We start from the raw sequence: 18087 nt of genomic DNA, 5'->3' as shown, positions 1-18087 counted from the left end.
ATCTGGCAGTACAATAAAATTTGAATGGTAATCTTTGAAAATGTATTGAACACTTGATATTTACACTATAGTGGTGCTATTGTTCTCAGAGCATTTTTTTACACTACCCCAGTTTACCAACCAAATAATAGTGGTATTTTTGTAGAATATAGAGTACATTTACCACCACTTATCTGCTACTTTCTGCTTCTGCCATTTATAGACTAAACTCCTAGATGTGCACCTAGAAGTCTCTGACATTACTCGCACTCCCATGTTTAAGAGAAGCTGCGAGTACAGAGATGATCCAGATAACAAGCGGTTTAAAATTGTAGTGTCAGTAAGATGTCATATGTTCAGTGATGATGCTAATGGGCCTCAGTGAAGTATTATTATCCTTTATTTATTAGGCGCCACAAGATTTCCGCAGTGCAGTACACAGTACAAACAGTAGACTATACAGGGCGATACAGTACAGAACAATAAACAAATACCAAGACTTCAGAAACTCCAGACCTGGCTATTGCGGTAAAGATGGAGCAAAAGAATAGATATAGAGGTAGGAGGGAAAATGGCCCTGCTCATAAGAGCTTACATCCTAAGGGAAGGTAAACAAACATCAGGCACAGAAAGGGGATATAGCATGGGAGGAGTGAAGAGAGGGGCTGGGAGGAAAGAGGAGATAACAAGTGGAGGAGATAAGAAAGGGGTTAGGTGGATGGCTGGTAGGCTTTAAAGGAACAGATGAGTTTTAAGTGCACATTTGAAGGAGCACAGGTTAGGGGACAGACAGATGAAGCAAGGGAGGAGGTTTCCATTCCTTAAAATATTTTAAATGCATTTGCAAAAACACAAATACTAAACACGCAACTCTGAGATAAAGCACATAGGACCTGTACTACATTTTACGCTAAAACATACTGCGCACGCCCAGAAACTGACCATACGCCAGTGAACGCAAAATCAACAAATTAATTTTTGAGCACAAAGTACAGTTATAACAACCTACGATTTCATGGGCAGAACGGGGAGGGGAATTGGCGTATGCATGTAGTCCATGTACAGTAAAGATGTGCCAAGCTGGAGCGCACGCAGCAGCGTCCAATTCAAGCTTTGGCCATCTCTAAAGTATGGCCGCGTGATAATGATGACGCATATTCAATGATATAACAGGTGTTTACAATCAGGAACAACTGTAAAATGATTATTTACAGTAGACATCAATAACACTATAATAAATGTATTTCATTGGAATAAAAAAAATAAAGTTTACATTTTTTTCTTTAATGACTATATAAATAACAGGTGACAATAATTGAATTTTCTTTTCTGTGCGTTCTGCTGAGAGTTTATATTCCCAGGATTGCCATCAGGGTTGTACAACTGTAGGGGGCCCAAAGAAGCTGAGGGGCATGCTATGACCTGCCTGACTATTTTTTATTTTACTTTGGCAGTGTGGTGGCTCCCCATCAATGATAGGTGAAGAGGCTCAGGGAGACCGTGGGTTGGGGTCTTCCGCTTTCCTATGTACTGGGGCCCACAGATTCTGATGGGGCCTGTATAGTCCACATATGTAATCCACGCAACAAGAGAGGTGTCTACAGTTCTGCTTGTAGTTGAATACCGATGTGCGTGTGCCCACATTCCGTGCATTTAACCCCCCAAGAAACACACACAGTTTATATTTGTTTTGCATGACCTTAATGAATCAGACCCAGAATGTGACATAGCAAAAGGTAAAGCAAGTATTTTCTATACTTGGAAGGAAACATTAATTACTGGAAAACATTCAATTAAACAAGTTAAATTTAAAAAGAGAACTGTCATGTTTAACACCTGTTTTACATGTACAGTCTTATTTATAGTTAGGAGTAAATCCAGTTAATGGTTGAAAATTTACACCGGGACAAACTATTTTTCTATGCAATGAGTGCATGCAGGGAAAATACTGGTGCTTTTGCTTGTAGCACACATACTGGACAGCTTTAATTTTACACTGTGCTTTAGAGTTAAGTTCTAAATGAGGACCATAGTCCCTAGTGCAGAAAACACAATATTAGCTTTTCCTTTGCTTCCTCTGTTGGGGAAAGAACACAGGGTGTTCTGTATACTAATGTGGGGATTCTGTGTGAGAGTTGCCCCCATTATTCATTATACCCACTCCAGGGCCGTCTTTCTTCAGCTCCGGTGCCCTGTGAACGTCCACAAGGCAGAGGAGCTGTGTCATTAAAAAAAAAAAAAAGTGTCCAGAATAGATATATAATGCTGGACTCCTCTCAGAGACATTAGCACCAGGGTGCACATTTTTAAAGTAAAGGTTAAGCAGCATATATTTCTTGCTATATTTCAATTAATCATTCATTTCAAATCTAAATCTGGAGACCTTAAAAAAACGTCATTTTTAAAGTGTATATCGTTTTTTATATTTACAGGACATCCAATTATTAAACTATTTGCAAATCAAATGGAGGTTTATCAATGTTCACAATAGAGAATGTGTGTCTCCCATTGGAAATGCCCATTAAAGATGTCTGACTTGCACTCCTGTGCATTCTGGCACCCACAAACCCCTGCACTGCACTCCTGTGCATTATGCCACCCACAAACCCCTGCACTGCACTCCTGTGCATTCTGCCACCCACAAACCCCTGCACTGCACTCCTGTGCATTCTGGCACCCACAAACCCCTGCACTGCACTCCTGTGCATTCTGGCACCCACAAACCCCTGCACTGCACTCCTGTGCATTCTGGCACCCACAAACCCCTGCACTGCACTCCTGTGCATTCTGGCACCCACAAACCCCTGCACTGCACTCCTGTGTATTCTGCCACCCACAAACCCCTGCACTGCACTCCTGTGCATTCTGCCACCCACAAACCCCTGCACTGCACTCCTGTGCATTCTGCCACCCACAAACCCCTGCACTGCACTCCTGTGCATTCTGCCACCCACAAACCCCTGCGCATTCTGCCACCCACAAACCCCTGCTCTGCACTCCTGCGCATTCTGCCACCCACAAACCACTGCTCTGCACTCCTGCGCATTCTGCCACCCACAAACCCCTGCGCATTCTGCCACCCACAAACCCCTGCTCTGCACTCCTGTGCATTCTGCCACCCACAAACCCCTGCACTGCACTCCTGTGCATTCTGCCACCCACAAACCCCTGCACTGCACTCCTGTGCATTCTGCCACCCACAAACCCCTGCACTGCACTCCTGTGCATTCTGCCACCCACAAACCCCTGCACTGCACTCCTGTGCATTCTGCCACCCACAAACCCCTGCACTGCACTCCTGTGCATTCTGCCACCCACAAACCCCTGCACTGCACTCCTGCGCATTCTGCCACCCACAAACCCCTGCGCATTCTGCCACCCACAAACCCCTGCACTGCACTCCTGCGCATTCTGCCACCCACAAACCCCTGCGCATTCTTCCACCCACAAACCCCTGCTCTGCACTCCTGCGCATTCTGCCACCCACAAACCCCTGCACTGCACTCGTGTATTCTGCCACCCACAAACCCCTGCACTGCACTCCTGTGCATTCTGCCACCCACAAACCCCTGCACTGCACTCCTGTGCATTCTGCCACCCACAAACCCCTGCACTGCACTCCTGCGCATTCTGCCACCCACAAACCCCTGCGCATTCTGCCACCCACAAACCCCTGCACTGCACTCCTGCGCATTCTGCCACCCACAAACCCCTGCGCATTCTGCCACCCACAAACCCCTGCTCTGCACTCCTGCGCATTCTGCCACCCACAAACCCCTGCACTGCACTCCTGTGTATTCTGCCACCCACAAACCCCTGCTCTGCACTCCTGCGCATTCTGCCACCCACAAACCCCTGCACTGCACTCCTGTGTATTCTGCCACCCACAAACCCCTGCACTCCTGTGCATTCTGCCACCCACAAACCCCTGCACTGCACTCCTGCGCATTCTGCCACCCACAAACCCCCGCTCTGCACTCCTGCGCATTCTGCCACCCACAAACCCCTGCACTGCACTCCTGTGTATTCTGCCACCCACAAACCCCTGCACTGCACTCCTGCGCATTCTGCCACCCACAAACCCCTGCGCTGCACTCCTGCGCATTCTGCCACCCACAAACCCCTGCGCATTCTGCCACCCACAAACCCCTGCTCTGCACTCCTGCGCATTCTGCCACCCACAAACCCCTGCTCTGCACTCCTGCGCATTCTGCCACCCACAACCCCCGCTCTGCACTCCTGCGCATTCTGCCACCCACAAACCCCTGCTCTGCACTCCTGCGCATTCTGCCACCCACAAACCCCTGCACTGCACTCCTGTGCATTCTGCCACCCACAAACCCCTGCACTGCACTCCTGTGCATTCTGCCACCCACAAACCCCTGCACTGCACTCCTGTGCATTCTGCCACCCACAAACCCCTGCACTGCACTCCTGTGCATTCTGCCACCCACAAACCCCTGCACTGCACTCCTGTGCATTCTGCCACCCACAAACCCCTGCACTGCACTCCTGTGCATTCTGCCACCCACAAACCCCTGCTCTGCACTCCTGTGCATTCTGCCACCCACAAACCCCTGCACTGCACTCCTGTGCATTCTGCCACCCACAAACCCCTGCACTGCACTCCTGTGCATTCTGCCACCCACAAACCCCTGCACTGCACTCCTGTGCATTCTGCCACCCACAAACCCCTGCTCTGCACTCCTGCGCATTCTGCCACCCACAAACCACTGCTCTGCACTCCAGCGCATTCTGCCACCCACAAACCCCTGCGCATTCTGCCACCCACAAACCCCTGCTCTGCACTCCTGTGCATTCTGCCACCCACAAACCCCTGCACTGCACTCCTGTGCATTCTGCCACCCACAAACCCCTGCACTGCACTCCTGTGCATTCTGCCACCCACAAACCACTGCTCTGCACTCCAGCGCATTCTGCCACCCACAAACCCCTGCGCATTCTGCCACCCACAAACCCCTGCTCTGCACTCCTGTGCATTCTGCCACCCACAAACCCCTGCACTGCACTCCTGTGCATTCTGCCACCCACAAACCCCTGCACTGCACTCCTGTGCATTCTGCCACCCACAAACCCCTGCACTGCACTCCTGTGCATTCTGCCACCCACAAACCACTGCTCTGCACTCCTGCGCATTCTGCCACCCACAAACCCCTGCGCATTCTGCCACCCACAAACCCCTGCTCTGCACTCCTGCGCATTCTGCCACCCACAAACCCCTGCTCTGCACTCCAGTGCATTCTGACACCCACAAACCCCTGCTCTGCACTCCTGCGCATTCTGCCACCCACAAACCCCTGCTCTGCACTCCTGCGCATTCTGCCACCCACAAACCCCTGCTCTGCACTCCTGCGCATTCTGCCACCCACAAACCCCTGCTCTGCACTCCTGCGCATTCTGCCACCCACAAACCCCTGCTCTCAATGACATCCTGCAGTGTTTAGTGAGGGCCAGGAACTATTCCATTGGGTTCCAGTCTTGTCAACTATAGTTCACATATTTAGCGTTTATTTTCAGCTGCACCATTCACCACTGTCCTTTGGTTTCAAAAGTCCAAGTGCTCTGGGCTTAAATCTTGAAAAACTTAGTGATGTTGGGGCGAATAGCACACCTACAGGGGTTGAAGAAGGGGACAGACACAGAGCTGCCTGGAAGAAGTGATTGGTTTCTTTTGGTAACAAGGGACAGCCATGATCAGTCAGCAGGGCTCGGCTAGTCTTGGACACCAGATTGGCCAAAAAAAATGGCTGCTGGTGCTTAAGGATGTCTGGGTAACAAGCACCTGTGCTTTCCCCCTTCCTTGTTTAAACTGAACACTCCTGATAAAGGAGTTACCTGCTCTGGTATGAACAAGGTTGCCTTCTAGATTTCAGAGCAGGGAGCCAAGACCACTCAATTAGATAATAACAGGCCAATAGCTGTACTGGAAACCAACAAGAGAACGATAGAGGGAGTGAGAGAAACAGAATGAATGTGTTTTTACAGACAGTGAAAGTAGCTAAGTATATACGGCTAATTAGCATCAGTTTAATATAATTTGAACTAGATATGGCTCAGTATATTATTCTTGGCACTTAATATGGCTTAGTTTTCTATAGCGAACACCAAATATTTGACAGCTTTGTATTCTTGGCACCAGCAATGGCTCAATTCTCATTACCTGGCTCCAGATATTGCTCAGCACACTGCACGTGGCTCCAGATATTGCTCAGCACACTGCACGTGGCTCCAGATATTGCTCAGCACATTATACTGGACATAAGCTATAGTTCAGCATTTTATACTTCGTACCAGAAATGTCTTTGCTATGTATACTTGGCACCAAATAGGACTTTTTTTGCGGCCATCAGATATAGCTCAGGGTTCTATATTACCATGTATGCATCAGCTACCTCTACATTTAACCAGACATGCCTTAGATATCAGTATTAGCTAAGAGAATGGGGCTCACCCTGGTAGTCTATCAGGAGGATCTTTTTGTACACTAGCCATTATAAAAGGGTCTGCTTTGTACACTAGTTACCACAATAATTTCTGCTTTGAATACTGGTTTATAGCATTTTAAGTACTATAAAAGTACACTATAGGTATACTAGCCACAAGAAAGGTGTCTACTTTGTTTACTGGCCACAAAAATGGGTTCAACTTTTAATTGTTTCATTTTTCAATTTCAAGGTACATTTTTTTTTAAAATCAAAATGTTTTGTTTAAGTTGTATTTTTTTTTAGTAGTATGGTTATAGAATACAGTATGCATGCAATGTTCCTGTGTTTAACGTAACCTAATTATGAAGAAATTAGGTACCAGAACCTAGTTACTGTGCAAAAGGGCTATAACCGTTGAAGCTGGCTCCTAGATTTTGGACATATTTGTTGAGGCCTTTCAGCCAGGGAGTGATTAAATACCAATATTTAAAAAAAGAAAAATTAATAGGCAGACATTCCTGAATTGGTACCTCTCAATTTCAAGTATGCCCTGAGTACACCATGTACAGGTTTCCCAATTACAGACAAGAAGCTCTTCTACGCAAGTGTGAATGAACCTTGGGGTATTAGTAGTTGGAAATGTCCTTTAAATGATTTTGTTTGGGAAAGCACACAATAAGCACTGTCAAAATAAAAAAAAAAATGTATGCATATCAGAACACAAAACATTACAAGCTTCAGAGACTTATAAATGCAACATGAAGAACTTCAAACCACTGTGCTACCCTTTGTTTCTAAGCAACATTTGATTGCAACCTTGTATAAACGGTTTCTACCCTGTGACATGATTTAATAGTTATTCAGTTTATTGTCATAAGCTTAGGTTTTGTGTGTACAGCAATCTTGTATGTGTGTGCTATAAAAGACAAACACCATCAATCACATTTCTTACTTGGCGCTTTCTTCCTGGTCCTCTTGTTTAGGTTGAAGGTCATTCTCCACGGTCTCACATTTATGGTGCTCATCCATCCAATCCGAGACGTGCTTTAGGGCACATTCCACTGTAGACACCATGGTCTGGACGGCTTCCAGCTCCTCTGGAGATGGGTATATAGTGGAGTGCTTTGCCATGACATGGCGATCATCATTAGCAAAAGAACGGATGGATCTCTTTAATGATGAATAAAACATTAGAAAAAAGTAAATAAAAAAAAAATAAATAGCATTAACAATTTAACATTACAGCTGCCAAAAGAACACTAAGATACCTAGAGCTTTTATTTAAAAGTACCAGGCAAGGTGCACCCTAAATTAAAATGAAACATTTCAGCAAAAAAATAGAACATTCTCTAATTTCAGCCTCCTTTCCTCGTCTTTCCCCTTCAATGTCTTACAAATAATGTTTTTGTATTATTTGAGGGCCAAATGCATAGAACAAGAACTATTAAATAAAAATACTAGCAAATCAGCATATCATACACTGCTACATTTCTACAAGCTGACAGTGAGCTGGTTATACAATGTGCTGTGCGCATCATTTTGTTGGTACTCTAGTGGATGCAACACATTTTCTAATGCTCGGTATTTGAGACAATAGGGCATAGGCTATAAATTGTTTGGAGCTTTCAGCAAATCAACGCATATGCCTTGTGCAAAACACTAGAACAAATAGAGAAGAATGAGAAGGCGCAGATCGTTTCCTATGAACACTGACTGCCCAGATTCCTTTTACGTTGGCATGACCACCCCAGCCGGTATGGGAACATTTTTGTGCGTCTGGCTACAATGTCCTCAGGGTCTTAAATAATAACTGTGTCTATCATTTAATCCGCAATATATTAAAGCATGGCTTGAGTCTTTATTAGATTTCCTATATGAAAGGGGGGTGCGTATTCCAAAGCCGTCATTTTGAGTAGTTTGGGTATCCTTATTCTAACATTTTATGTGGCTCTACAAAGTACTGCAATATCACTAAAATCAGGTCAACTGTTTCCTCTCAGCACATGATGTGCTGCATGCTACAGAAAAGAAAATCTCACCTAGGGGTCACATCAGTGACATTAAAAAAAAAGTTCTTTAGAATCCGACTTTAATCTAGGACAGTCCAGCTGAAGTCTATATTGTTATTTGAAAAGCTGGATAATGTAATAAGACTGCAGGAGAATTTCCACAAGGTTTAAGGCTATTCACATAGGAAAGTCTGCAGTTATTTGAAGATCGACTATGCATTCCGGACTTAATCAAGATGCATGTTCTCTCTTTAAAGGTTCTTTTATGTGTTACTTACATTCAGATAACACATGGTTAATGTTTTCTCTTAAATTGCATACCATTTTTTCAAATATTCACCTTGAGAGATAGTTTGCTAAACAAAAAATGACTATACTTAGCATTGTTTAGGACGACCTGGCCACTGGGTGCCAATGTTTTATTTATCTATAAAAGGTCTATAAAAAGGTGAAAAATGTGCTGTAATCCCATAGTAACCACATCTGCTTTCATATTAAAAAACGATATTATAAACATGAAACGTGAAAAAAAAGCTGACTGAAAAGTACTGGAACCCACAGTAGCCATTTACAATAGTTCTTATAAACATGGTCCAAAGTCTCATGGCATGTAACAGCATGGTTTAATATGCCTTTACATTTAGGTCAGTGCTGGGAGCGGGCCAAATAAAAAAGAGAAACTTTAGGCGGGCCAATATAATTTATTAAAAAACTCAAATATCGAAATATATAACACAAATGTTTTGAATGGGGCGGGAGGGTGTTATATAGCAGTGTTACCTCTATAAGTGCAGCGATTGTACAGACACAGCACATATTTCAGCAGGTTGTTGCAGATCCATCTTTCTGGTGAGCCACTAACTGACAACACAGCAGCCAATCGAAATCCGCCTTAGTATATGGCCCAGCCCATCTCTTCTCACATGACTTTCAGCCATTAGGGGGTGGGCAGGTGTTTCAGTGATTGACATACAAAGTGTCCTTTTAGGAAGGAGGATGAAGTGTAATGGAGGAAATAGCTGGGAAAGCATACAAATGAAGGTTCTGACACACAGGGTCGACCCTAATAATTTTATGCATATTTTAATGAATTTTTTTTAAATATTGGCGGGCCGGATAGAACCTCTAAGTGGGACAGATCTGGCCCGCGGGCCGTAGTTTGCCCATCACTGATTTAGGTCATACATTAATGTTATAAACATTCCAGTCTATACTCACAAATACAACCAATCATATGCATTCGAGGAAATATACTCCTTAATTCTTGATCTAACCTAATACAATAAACCTTATTCCAGGTACCTAAACATGAAACACAGATAGTCTGCAGTACAATAACGTGGCTGACCTTGTGTGTAAGAAACCTAGGGGTATATTTACTAAACTGCGGGTTTGAGAAAGTGGAGATGTTACCTATAGCAACCAATCAGATTTTAGCTGTCATTTTGTACATTGTACTAAATAAATGACAGCTGGAATCTAATTGGTTACTATAGGCAACATCTCCACTTTTTCAAACCCGCAGTTTAGTAAATCCAGCCCCTAGTGTCAATTCCTCCTAAATGGACACTTGTGAAGATGAAATTAATCCACTACTACCACGTAACTGTGTCACATTAGTTATTTTAACCACTAGGGTGCCTCACAGTTATAATTCTTTTCCACATATGCCATGGACACAAAAACATTGTCAAACACTGCTCTATTTTCTCATCATGTATCCTTTGGTAAGCAAAAGGCAGTACTTTGAATATTTTTTTTCTCTTCTTAATGATACTTTGTAAAGTATATTCACTGCTTATATCTATGGAAAATATTGCATGTATTACATGTCACTGGGTCCTTTAGCATTTTATTAGGCAGTCTTTATGCACTATGCTCTCTACTGGATAGGCTTCCTTCAGCCTAATATAGAGGGAGCTGCTGGATAGCACTATGTTTGCACCCCGGGCACAAGGCACTATGCCGTAAATTGCAACAATTGATTTTCACAACTGCACTGAAATTAACTTCAGGCTACCTACCAAAACATATATACCTAAGATCGGAGACTTGGAAACAGCTACCTGGCACTGGACTGTGATACTCCTAATATTTGTGCGGTTTGAGCATTGTAGTTACTATACAGAGGCGTTTTCATTTGGACTTTTTTGACCTGCAACTACAATTTGGAGATATTTTATCTTCTGTGTATACATTTTTATTGCATGCAAACTGTATGTTTATATATGTGTTCTGGTCGTAACAATAATGATTGCTATATTTTGTTAATAAAAACAACATGTTTTCAACATAAAGTGGTAAGATATAACACTAAATAAATAAGCAGCGCCAAGGGGAAGAACCACGAATATTTTATATTGAGGATAGGGGTACTATCCATCCTCCCACAGGCTGCACCTATATTATTCACCGTCAATACTCTAGTACATAGGACAGCACTGGGTATTATTCTCTCTTGTTAACTAAGCAGTAAAAGAAAAGATAGAGGACTAGATGACATGTTCACTTGAAACCCTTTATTTACCATTAACAAACATATGAATGTGTTATATATGGCTTGGTGTTTCGTAAAAATCAGTCAGTGACAATAACGATATCTGTGCAACAGCAGGACCTGCACATTTTCCTAATGTATGCAACACATAAGTATCGCTGAGCCACCTCAGCAACGCTGAAAGGACAATAAGAATTCCAAAACCCACCACTGCACCAGCAGATTGCAGTATATTTCAAAGTCACCTTGAATTTTGAAACTCCATGCTAGTGATGTTTTGATACGAAAATATTCATCTTAAAATCTCCTTTAGCTCTATTTAATAATTCATGCTCTTCAGATCAAGAAAACTCATTCCAGCAGCTCTCAGTGCCTTGTAAAAATAAATAAATCCTATTTAATTCTATTTGGCTTAGGACAGGACTGGATAAATCCCAGGTGTCAGGGAGCAGTGGTTCTAAAATCATATTAATTCTACCTAATTATGTGAGATTTTTTTCTTCAAACTCTAACTTTGTAACATACTACGCTCTCTCCAAATTTCATATCCTAACCCAAAAACATAGACGTAACACATGCAAGTTCAACATCACCTTGGAAGATTTAGATTAAAAGCGCAGCTTTATTATATAATACTATATTTTAAATCTATATCTAGATAGACAGATAGATTACATTTTCCCTGGTATTGCAATATAAAGCTGCCCACAAACAGCAATCTGCTTGCCCTTCATATGAATGATCAGTTCTGTGGCCAAATCTGTCTAAAATGCAAGGCCGGGTTTGGTAATTCAGAAAGTGAATACAAATCTATCCCAATGGAGAACTTGCATGAAAAGTCAGCACCTTTTAAAATTATTGAATTGTATCCTATATTCCAGCAAACATATAGTACATTCCCAATTATAATACTAAAATTGGCGGCATATGAAGTGTGATGAAATGAAATGATGATGATGATGATTAACAGCTGTCATTAGCGTTCTGTGAACGCTCTAATTGCTTGCACAAAATAAACTTAGAGAGATAGACTGAAGAGTGCAACCTTCTATAAAATAAGTTCCTCACGCCATTCGCACAATCTTTACCTACACCAGAAATTGAAAGCATCACTCACCATGATGAATAGACTTCAGTGTTGCCTCTCCGCTTCACTTTTCTCTGCAGGTATCCACAGGAAAGCTTCTGTGTAGCACAAACTCCACATAAGTTTCCAGGTCCTCATATGCATCAGCTGTTCATTCAGCCACTTTAATGTGTTTGCAGCATGCTATATCATCCTATACAGGGAGCAAGGAATACTTAATAAACATTTATTCTTGCTTTTATCAGTTATCTTGCATTTCACAGTGTATGCCAGTACAAGTCCTTTAAATTTGCAGCTAATTGGGGAAACATATACTTATGCTATGAATAAAACAAATCAAAAAATGCAGCAAGTTGAGTTTGAAAGAACTGACCACAATTCAATTGCATGGCAACACAAATGTGATAGAATGCTATAGGACATATTGGGTCTTGTTTTTTCACCAGTGTCAATGCTTGAAAAACAAACAAAGGCTAAGACAAGCACTTGTACCTTGAGTTTCATTGCATACATCACCTCTGTAAGCTGAAATAAGCAGTCCCAACGCTTATCTTTTGTATTTTTTAGTCTTGTTATAACGCAATGTTCAGTTTGTCTCAATGATTGCACAATACAATAATATGGAATTTGTTGGTACAACACCCATGCTAAAATTGAGAAAACTTGGAAACCCTGGATAAACTATTCCTTCCCAAAACTCTACTTTCATATACTCAAATGGCATACTTAGCATATAGGGTACACTTACATTAGCATATAATGTGGCTGCCCAAATCTTATCAGTGTTCTCCCCAGCACCTATTTCCCAGGTGCTTCACCTGGCTGTTTTTTTTTTTTTTTATATAATCTGTTTTTTTTTTAAGTTTAACGTCGTATACAAGTATACGCAATAACATTAAATCAAAATTCCAATACTTCAAACTTTACATTGCACTTCAGCAGATTGCGTTTTCACCCATGGTGAGGTACATTCGCTTAATTTTTCTCAAAGGAGAAAATACGATAAAATAAGGTGGAGCAATTGTGAAAAAGGGGGGTAAAGAGGTAGAAGGAAAGAGAGGGGAGGGTGGGTATGGGAGAGAGAGGGGGTATGTGATAAGCTTCATACATTCCACTGAGCGAACAACACTTTATTTTTTAACTCAATTCATTCCAACCACAGCATGTAACACCTGGCTGTTTTAACTAGTCACCCGGCACTTGGAGCCCAGCAGAGTCCTATTATAATACAATAAACCATTAATTATCCTATTAGAACAGGCACTATGTGAGTACACTTCAGCCAGAAGTGTGTGTTAGACCACTGACCACCAGTCTGACCAGTCCTGGCAGGTGTGGGCAATAAACAAAATATATATTGCACCGGGTAGAACTCACTCCTCCTCACTGATTAATATCCAGTCAGTCATTCACTTATCAAATATTGCCTATAAACCTCATAATCATCAGGGGAGAGGTGCACCCACACATACAGATCACCTGACAAGAACTGGATGAAAAAAAAAAGTGTGTGTTTGGGGCACTTAGAGGTCCAAATTGGATAAAAAATACTCATTAACACATTCTCAGTAAATTCCAAGTATTTCTTTAATAGATAAAGATTATTAGCGAAATAATTAAAAAAGGTTTACAGGGGTTACAGCAGTGATAGAAGTAGGGGTGGTATGGTTAAAAACAGTAATTTATAACCCATATACATCCCTTCCATATCTAACTAGGGAAGGAAAACAGTAATAGTTCCCAATTTTTACTCTACCAAATTGATGTCTGAAATGCTTTTTGGTATTTTATTCAAATGACCTCTGAAAAGTGCACAATCAAAGATTGTGTGAAATCTGAACCAAGAGCTGCACACTTCTAAAACGGCAGTCGCACAATAATATTCAGTATGGAGTGGTGAGGATTTTTTTAATGCCCAATGACATATACAGGTACACATTTACCCTTTATCCACTGACTTGCTCTACCTTTGGCTGAAAAGTTTCAGTGTATGCCAATGATTCTACATGTTATGCTTACTCCTTCTTTGGGGCATACCAGTGCATTGCCAGGCCCCTCAACAAAACAAAATTTGTGTTAGGGGCCCCCGGGGGGGCCTCTTCTGAGCATGCTTAGTCCGCCACATGTGCTGGCTCAGAAGAGACCTCCACTCTGCTCTTTTGAGAGCAGAGCAGGAGCCTCGGAGGGGGCAACCCCCATCGCCTCTAGGCCCTATAGAGTCTGAACACCCTAAAGTTCCGCCCTTGTTCCTATAGAGTCTGAACACCCTAAAGTTCCGCCCTTGTTCCTGCTGTTACTATGTGTTGCGGTACTCTGTTACTGTACATCAGGGGTTCTTAAACACATGAAAAAACAACCTAAAAAGGTTTTCAAACAGCAAGTGGATGCAAATGAATTAAATGAATTCGGCAATTGAATGTAACCTTGATAGCCAAAGTGCACACAAACACCAACTAAGTAGCCTATTTTGTACCTAAAATAATTAGACAGACAGGTAGATTGATCTCTACTACACTTTCCAACATTGGTCTCAGTCCAAATTGTTGGGGGCTTTGCTACAATACCTAGGGCACACTATGTCTCCCAGCAGCATGTGTAGCACTTCTGAAGTATTCACCCCCCTCCCTCTTTCTCCCAGTTACTAACTGGCGGGACAGTACCCCCTAATCAGGACTGTTGGGAGGGAAGATGTAGTTGTGTATCTATCTATATCACTACAGCAGAGCAATGTTGAATGTAACTGAATGCATTCTAACGCTGTATTCTCATTTTCTTTCATCTTCCCAATTACTGCCTCGGTGGGAGGGAAAGCTGGACTGCAGGTTTATTACACACATTGATCACACTGCCTTACTTATTGCACCTTTGTGACACAGCTTCCATCAGTAACTGTTCCCATGCAGACAGCACTGGCACAATGCAGCTGATAACAGCAGAACACTTTCCTTTGGAGAACCTCACATAAACAGAGGGGGTTCAAGCTGTACATGAATGAACATCCACTGAGAACAACAATATGCTCTCACAGCAAATTACATAGGGTAACCGTCTGCTAAGCTTTAATTATAAACAGCAGCTTAATTTGTGAGTACATACACTATAAATGACAATCTTTGTATGGTCAAATTTAATTTCAATCTAAATGGCTACTAGGAAAAATCAATCTAGCGTCTATGGAAATAAATTATAGGAGGGGGGGGGGGGGGGATGCCCAGCAGGGGAAGGTGCTATATTCTGTGGACAGTTACAATTTGCCAGCTGGTACTGTAAGGTAGATTGTATTTATAACCAATCAATGTTAATTGCTGATAGATTGTTATGTGTTACTTTGCTGTGCAGCTCTGTATCTATATTAGTAAACAGGCAACAATGTGTAAGATAAAACATGCTGCTGCCTAATCCATTCCCAGGAATCAAGTATAAACTCCTGTTAAAAGCTGATGTTGTCACAAATTGATTTTTTCATGCAATTTATTGTTCAAAATGCATATACAGTCATGTATCTCTCTAGAATATATATGTCTAGTACTGGGCAGGACGTATGTTTCTGTAATTCCTAAATATATCATACTACTAAAGAAAAGTGCCATGGACACATAGGGGGGGATATAGCCCTACCCTTTACTGCAACAGGACAGCAGCTACAGGAAACCTCTGGGGGTTGTGGGACATATCTGTCATGTCTCAAACTCCTCTTAACAGAACGCCTGACAGTACCCTAAGTTAGTTATACAACCAGTAATAATGTGATTTTGTGATGTCATGTGCCTATCTCGCACAAATGTATACAGTTAAACGATGGCGGCAACTGTTGGGGTGCAACATTTTACTCCTAATGGGAGGAGTCGAGATAATTTTGACGTCCTTTACTCATTGCATGTTATGCACAACAAGTAGGCCTTGTGGTGCGCCCTCATGCAAAAAATTTCATTTTGTGTAATGAGATCTTTAAAACTCTCTGGAGAGAGAGTAATTAAGGGGGCATGCCCAATTAAACTGTATGTGGTCAGTCACTGCATATACCTGTGACAGCTTGCACTGCTAAGCTAGCCAGTTGCTTTAGCCTTCTCACAGCTGAATGCTGGACTCTTAACACATGGGGGCATTTTTAGCTGGCTCTGCGCCCACAACCACAGTCTGTGCAAACTGAAGGGTAGTGTAGTTGGAAATGTACTGAGTGCCTGGCAAAGGGGTTGTGTTATATTGTCTGCCACCTTTTTACTCACTCAACAAATGGGTCACATTACCTAGTTCTAAACCACGACACTACAGGACTCCAAACTAAAATGTGCTTAATGTTATAGGTATAAGGAACTGCGGTATCTCTTACGATTCCTTTATGCTATTAATAATAGGTAAATGCCACACTGATATTTCATTTTTCAGATTCAACAATTGAGAAAGATGGATACAAAAAAAAAAATATATATATATATATATATATATATATATATATATATATATATATATATATATATATATATATATATATATACACATATATATATATATATATATATATATATATAAATATATATATATACACACACACATATATATACACATACACATATATATATATATATATATATATATATATATATATATATATATATATACATACATACACACACACACACACACTAATTTCCTTAATTAAGTTAATGAGTTAACTTAACTTTCTTTTGCCCATTTGAAGCAGCCATATCAGTGGCTGCGTCATTCTGCTAAGCCCTGCCTATCCTAAGGTCATACAGATGACAAGGGCGTATATACCGGTAATCGTAAATTGAGAAAACGTGAAGCAGAAATAGCAAGCACAGATGTTCATAAGCAAATCAGGTCTAGTAAAATGAAGGCATGTGCAATGTGGCATTTATGAAAAAATAGTGGCAACGAGATTATGGCTATTCACTATCATGTCCAATAAAAAATATGTAGCAGACCTATTTCAAAAAGTGATTACCACCACTGTGCATCAAATCATCACACTGACCTATTTATGGTCACATAATTCCCTCAACACTGTCCTATTTATGGTCACATAATTCCCTCAACACTGCCCTATTTACTGTCACATAATTCCGTGAACCAATGGTCTTAACGTTCCATTTGGGATGTGCTGACTAGATTAAGAGGCAGCCGGCTGTGAAACCGCAATACTGATCTGTAAGTGGAACTGCATCTTTAAAGCAATCAGTAAAAATATAAGCCTCTTATGATGTGCTGCCAGTTTAGACAAGTGTCTCACAATCAGACTGTCAGGAAATCCACCTATTGTGTGCACAGACTCACACACAGCTTCAAAACAAAAAAAAACTTGCTCATTCTAAACCCTCTAGAAAGCATTTATTTCTAGATTCAAATATTTGGATGTCACACTAATTAGAAACAGTCTGCATACAAACTCCTGGAGTTGGCACCACAAGCCATTGCAGGTAATATTTCACTCTACACGTCGCTGCTGCTGAAGAATTAAAAATAAAATGTGCGAAGTTCTATTGCTGTATAATTTTATTCCTGGCTTGGTGCCAGCATTCACTCTCTAACAGCATCCACCACTGTAGGAAATTGTATAAGTAGGTCAGCAAAGACAAGGAGGTTTTCAGAGATCCTGGCAAGAGTATTAATCAAGTCTTTCAGCAATTTATATTTTACGATGCAGCTGATCACTGATACCACTCATTTACAACGCTGTAATAACAAAATAATTGAAAGCTTTAGTACAGTTAACTCATTTTTTTTATATTTCACACTTCTAAACCAGTTGTTGATTTACAAGAGTAACCAATGACCTGCAGCCAATGGCGAAATGTATATACATATCAGAGGCACACTAAAAACAGTGACCAGACTGCTGGCTATACAAGAAGCAACTTTTTATGACTATAGAAAGAGTTACTACCTAAATGCTATCCATGTAACCCTATTTACTGTTATATTTTAAAAATTAAATTGTACCATACAACCTGGTTAAGTCTAATAAATTATTATTATTTACTAGGTTTCTACTTTTGGTGCTATCATTCTTTATGATCTCCATTATATAATTGTTTAAATTTAACCTTT

The 18087-nt window shown here is 41.4% G+C and overlaps 1 protein-coding gene across 4 annotated transcripts in view; it reads right to left on the bottom strand.

Annotated features, from left to right (window-relative positions):
* STRBP (spermatid perinuclear RNA binding protein) overlaps positions 1 to 18087 on the bottom strand; it is a 130605-nt gene that overhangs the window by 62958 nt on the left and 49560 nt on the right. For all 4 annotated transcript variants that reach the window (XM_075184734.1, XM_075184737.1, XM_075184735.1 and 1 more), the window contains exons 3-4: positions 12049 to 12211; positions 7378 to 7595 (exon numbers count right to left, since the gene is read on the bottom strand). In XM_075184734.1, coding sequence (XP_075040835.1) covers positions 7378 to 7595; positions 12049 to 12051 — 221 coding nt within the window. In that variant the 5' untranslated portion in view covers positions 12052 to 12211. The remainder of the gene's footprint in view (positions 1 to 7377; positions 7596 to 12048; positions 12212 to 18087) is intronic.

This window comes from Mixophyes fleayi, chromosome 9 (genome assembly GCF_038048845.1).
Source record: "Mixophyes fleayi isolate aMixFle1 chromosome 9, aMixFle1.hap1, whole genome shotgun sequence".
Lineage (NCBI taxonomy): Eukaryota > Metazoa > Chordata > Amphibia > Anura > Limnodynastidae > Mixophyes > Mixophyes fleayi.
Note: the sequence above shows the minus strand (reverse complement) of the source record. Positions and strands in the feature narration are given on the sequence as shown.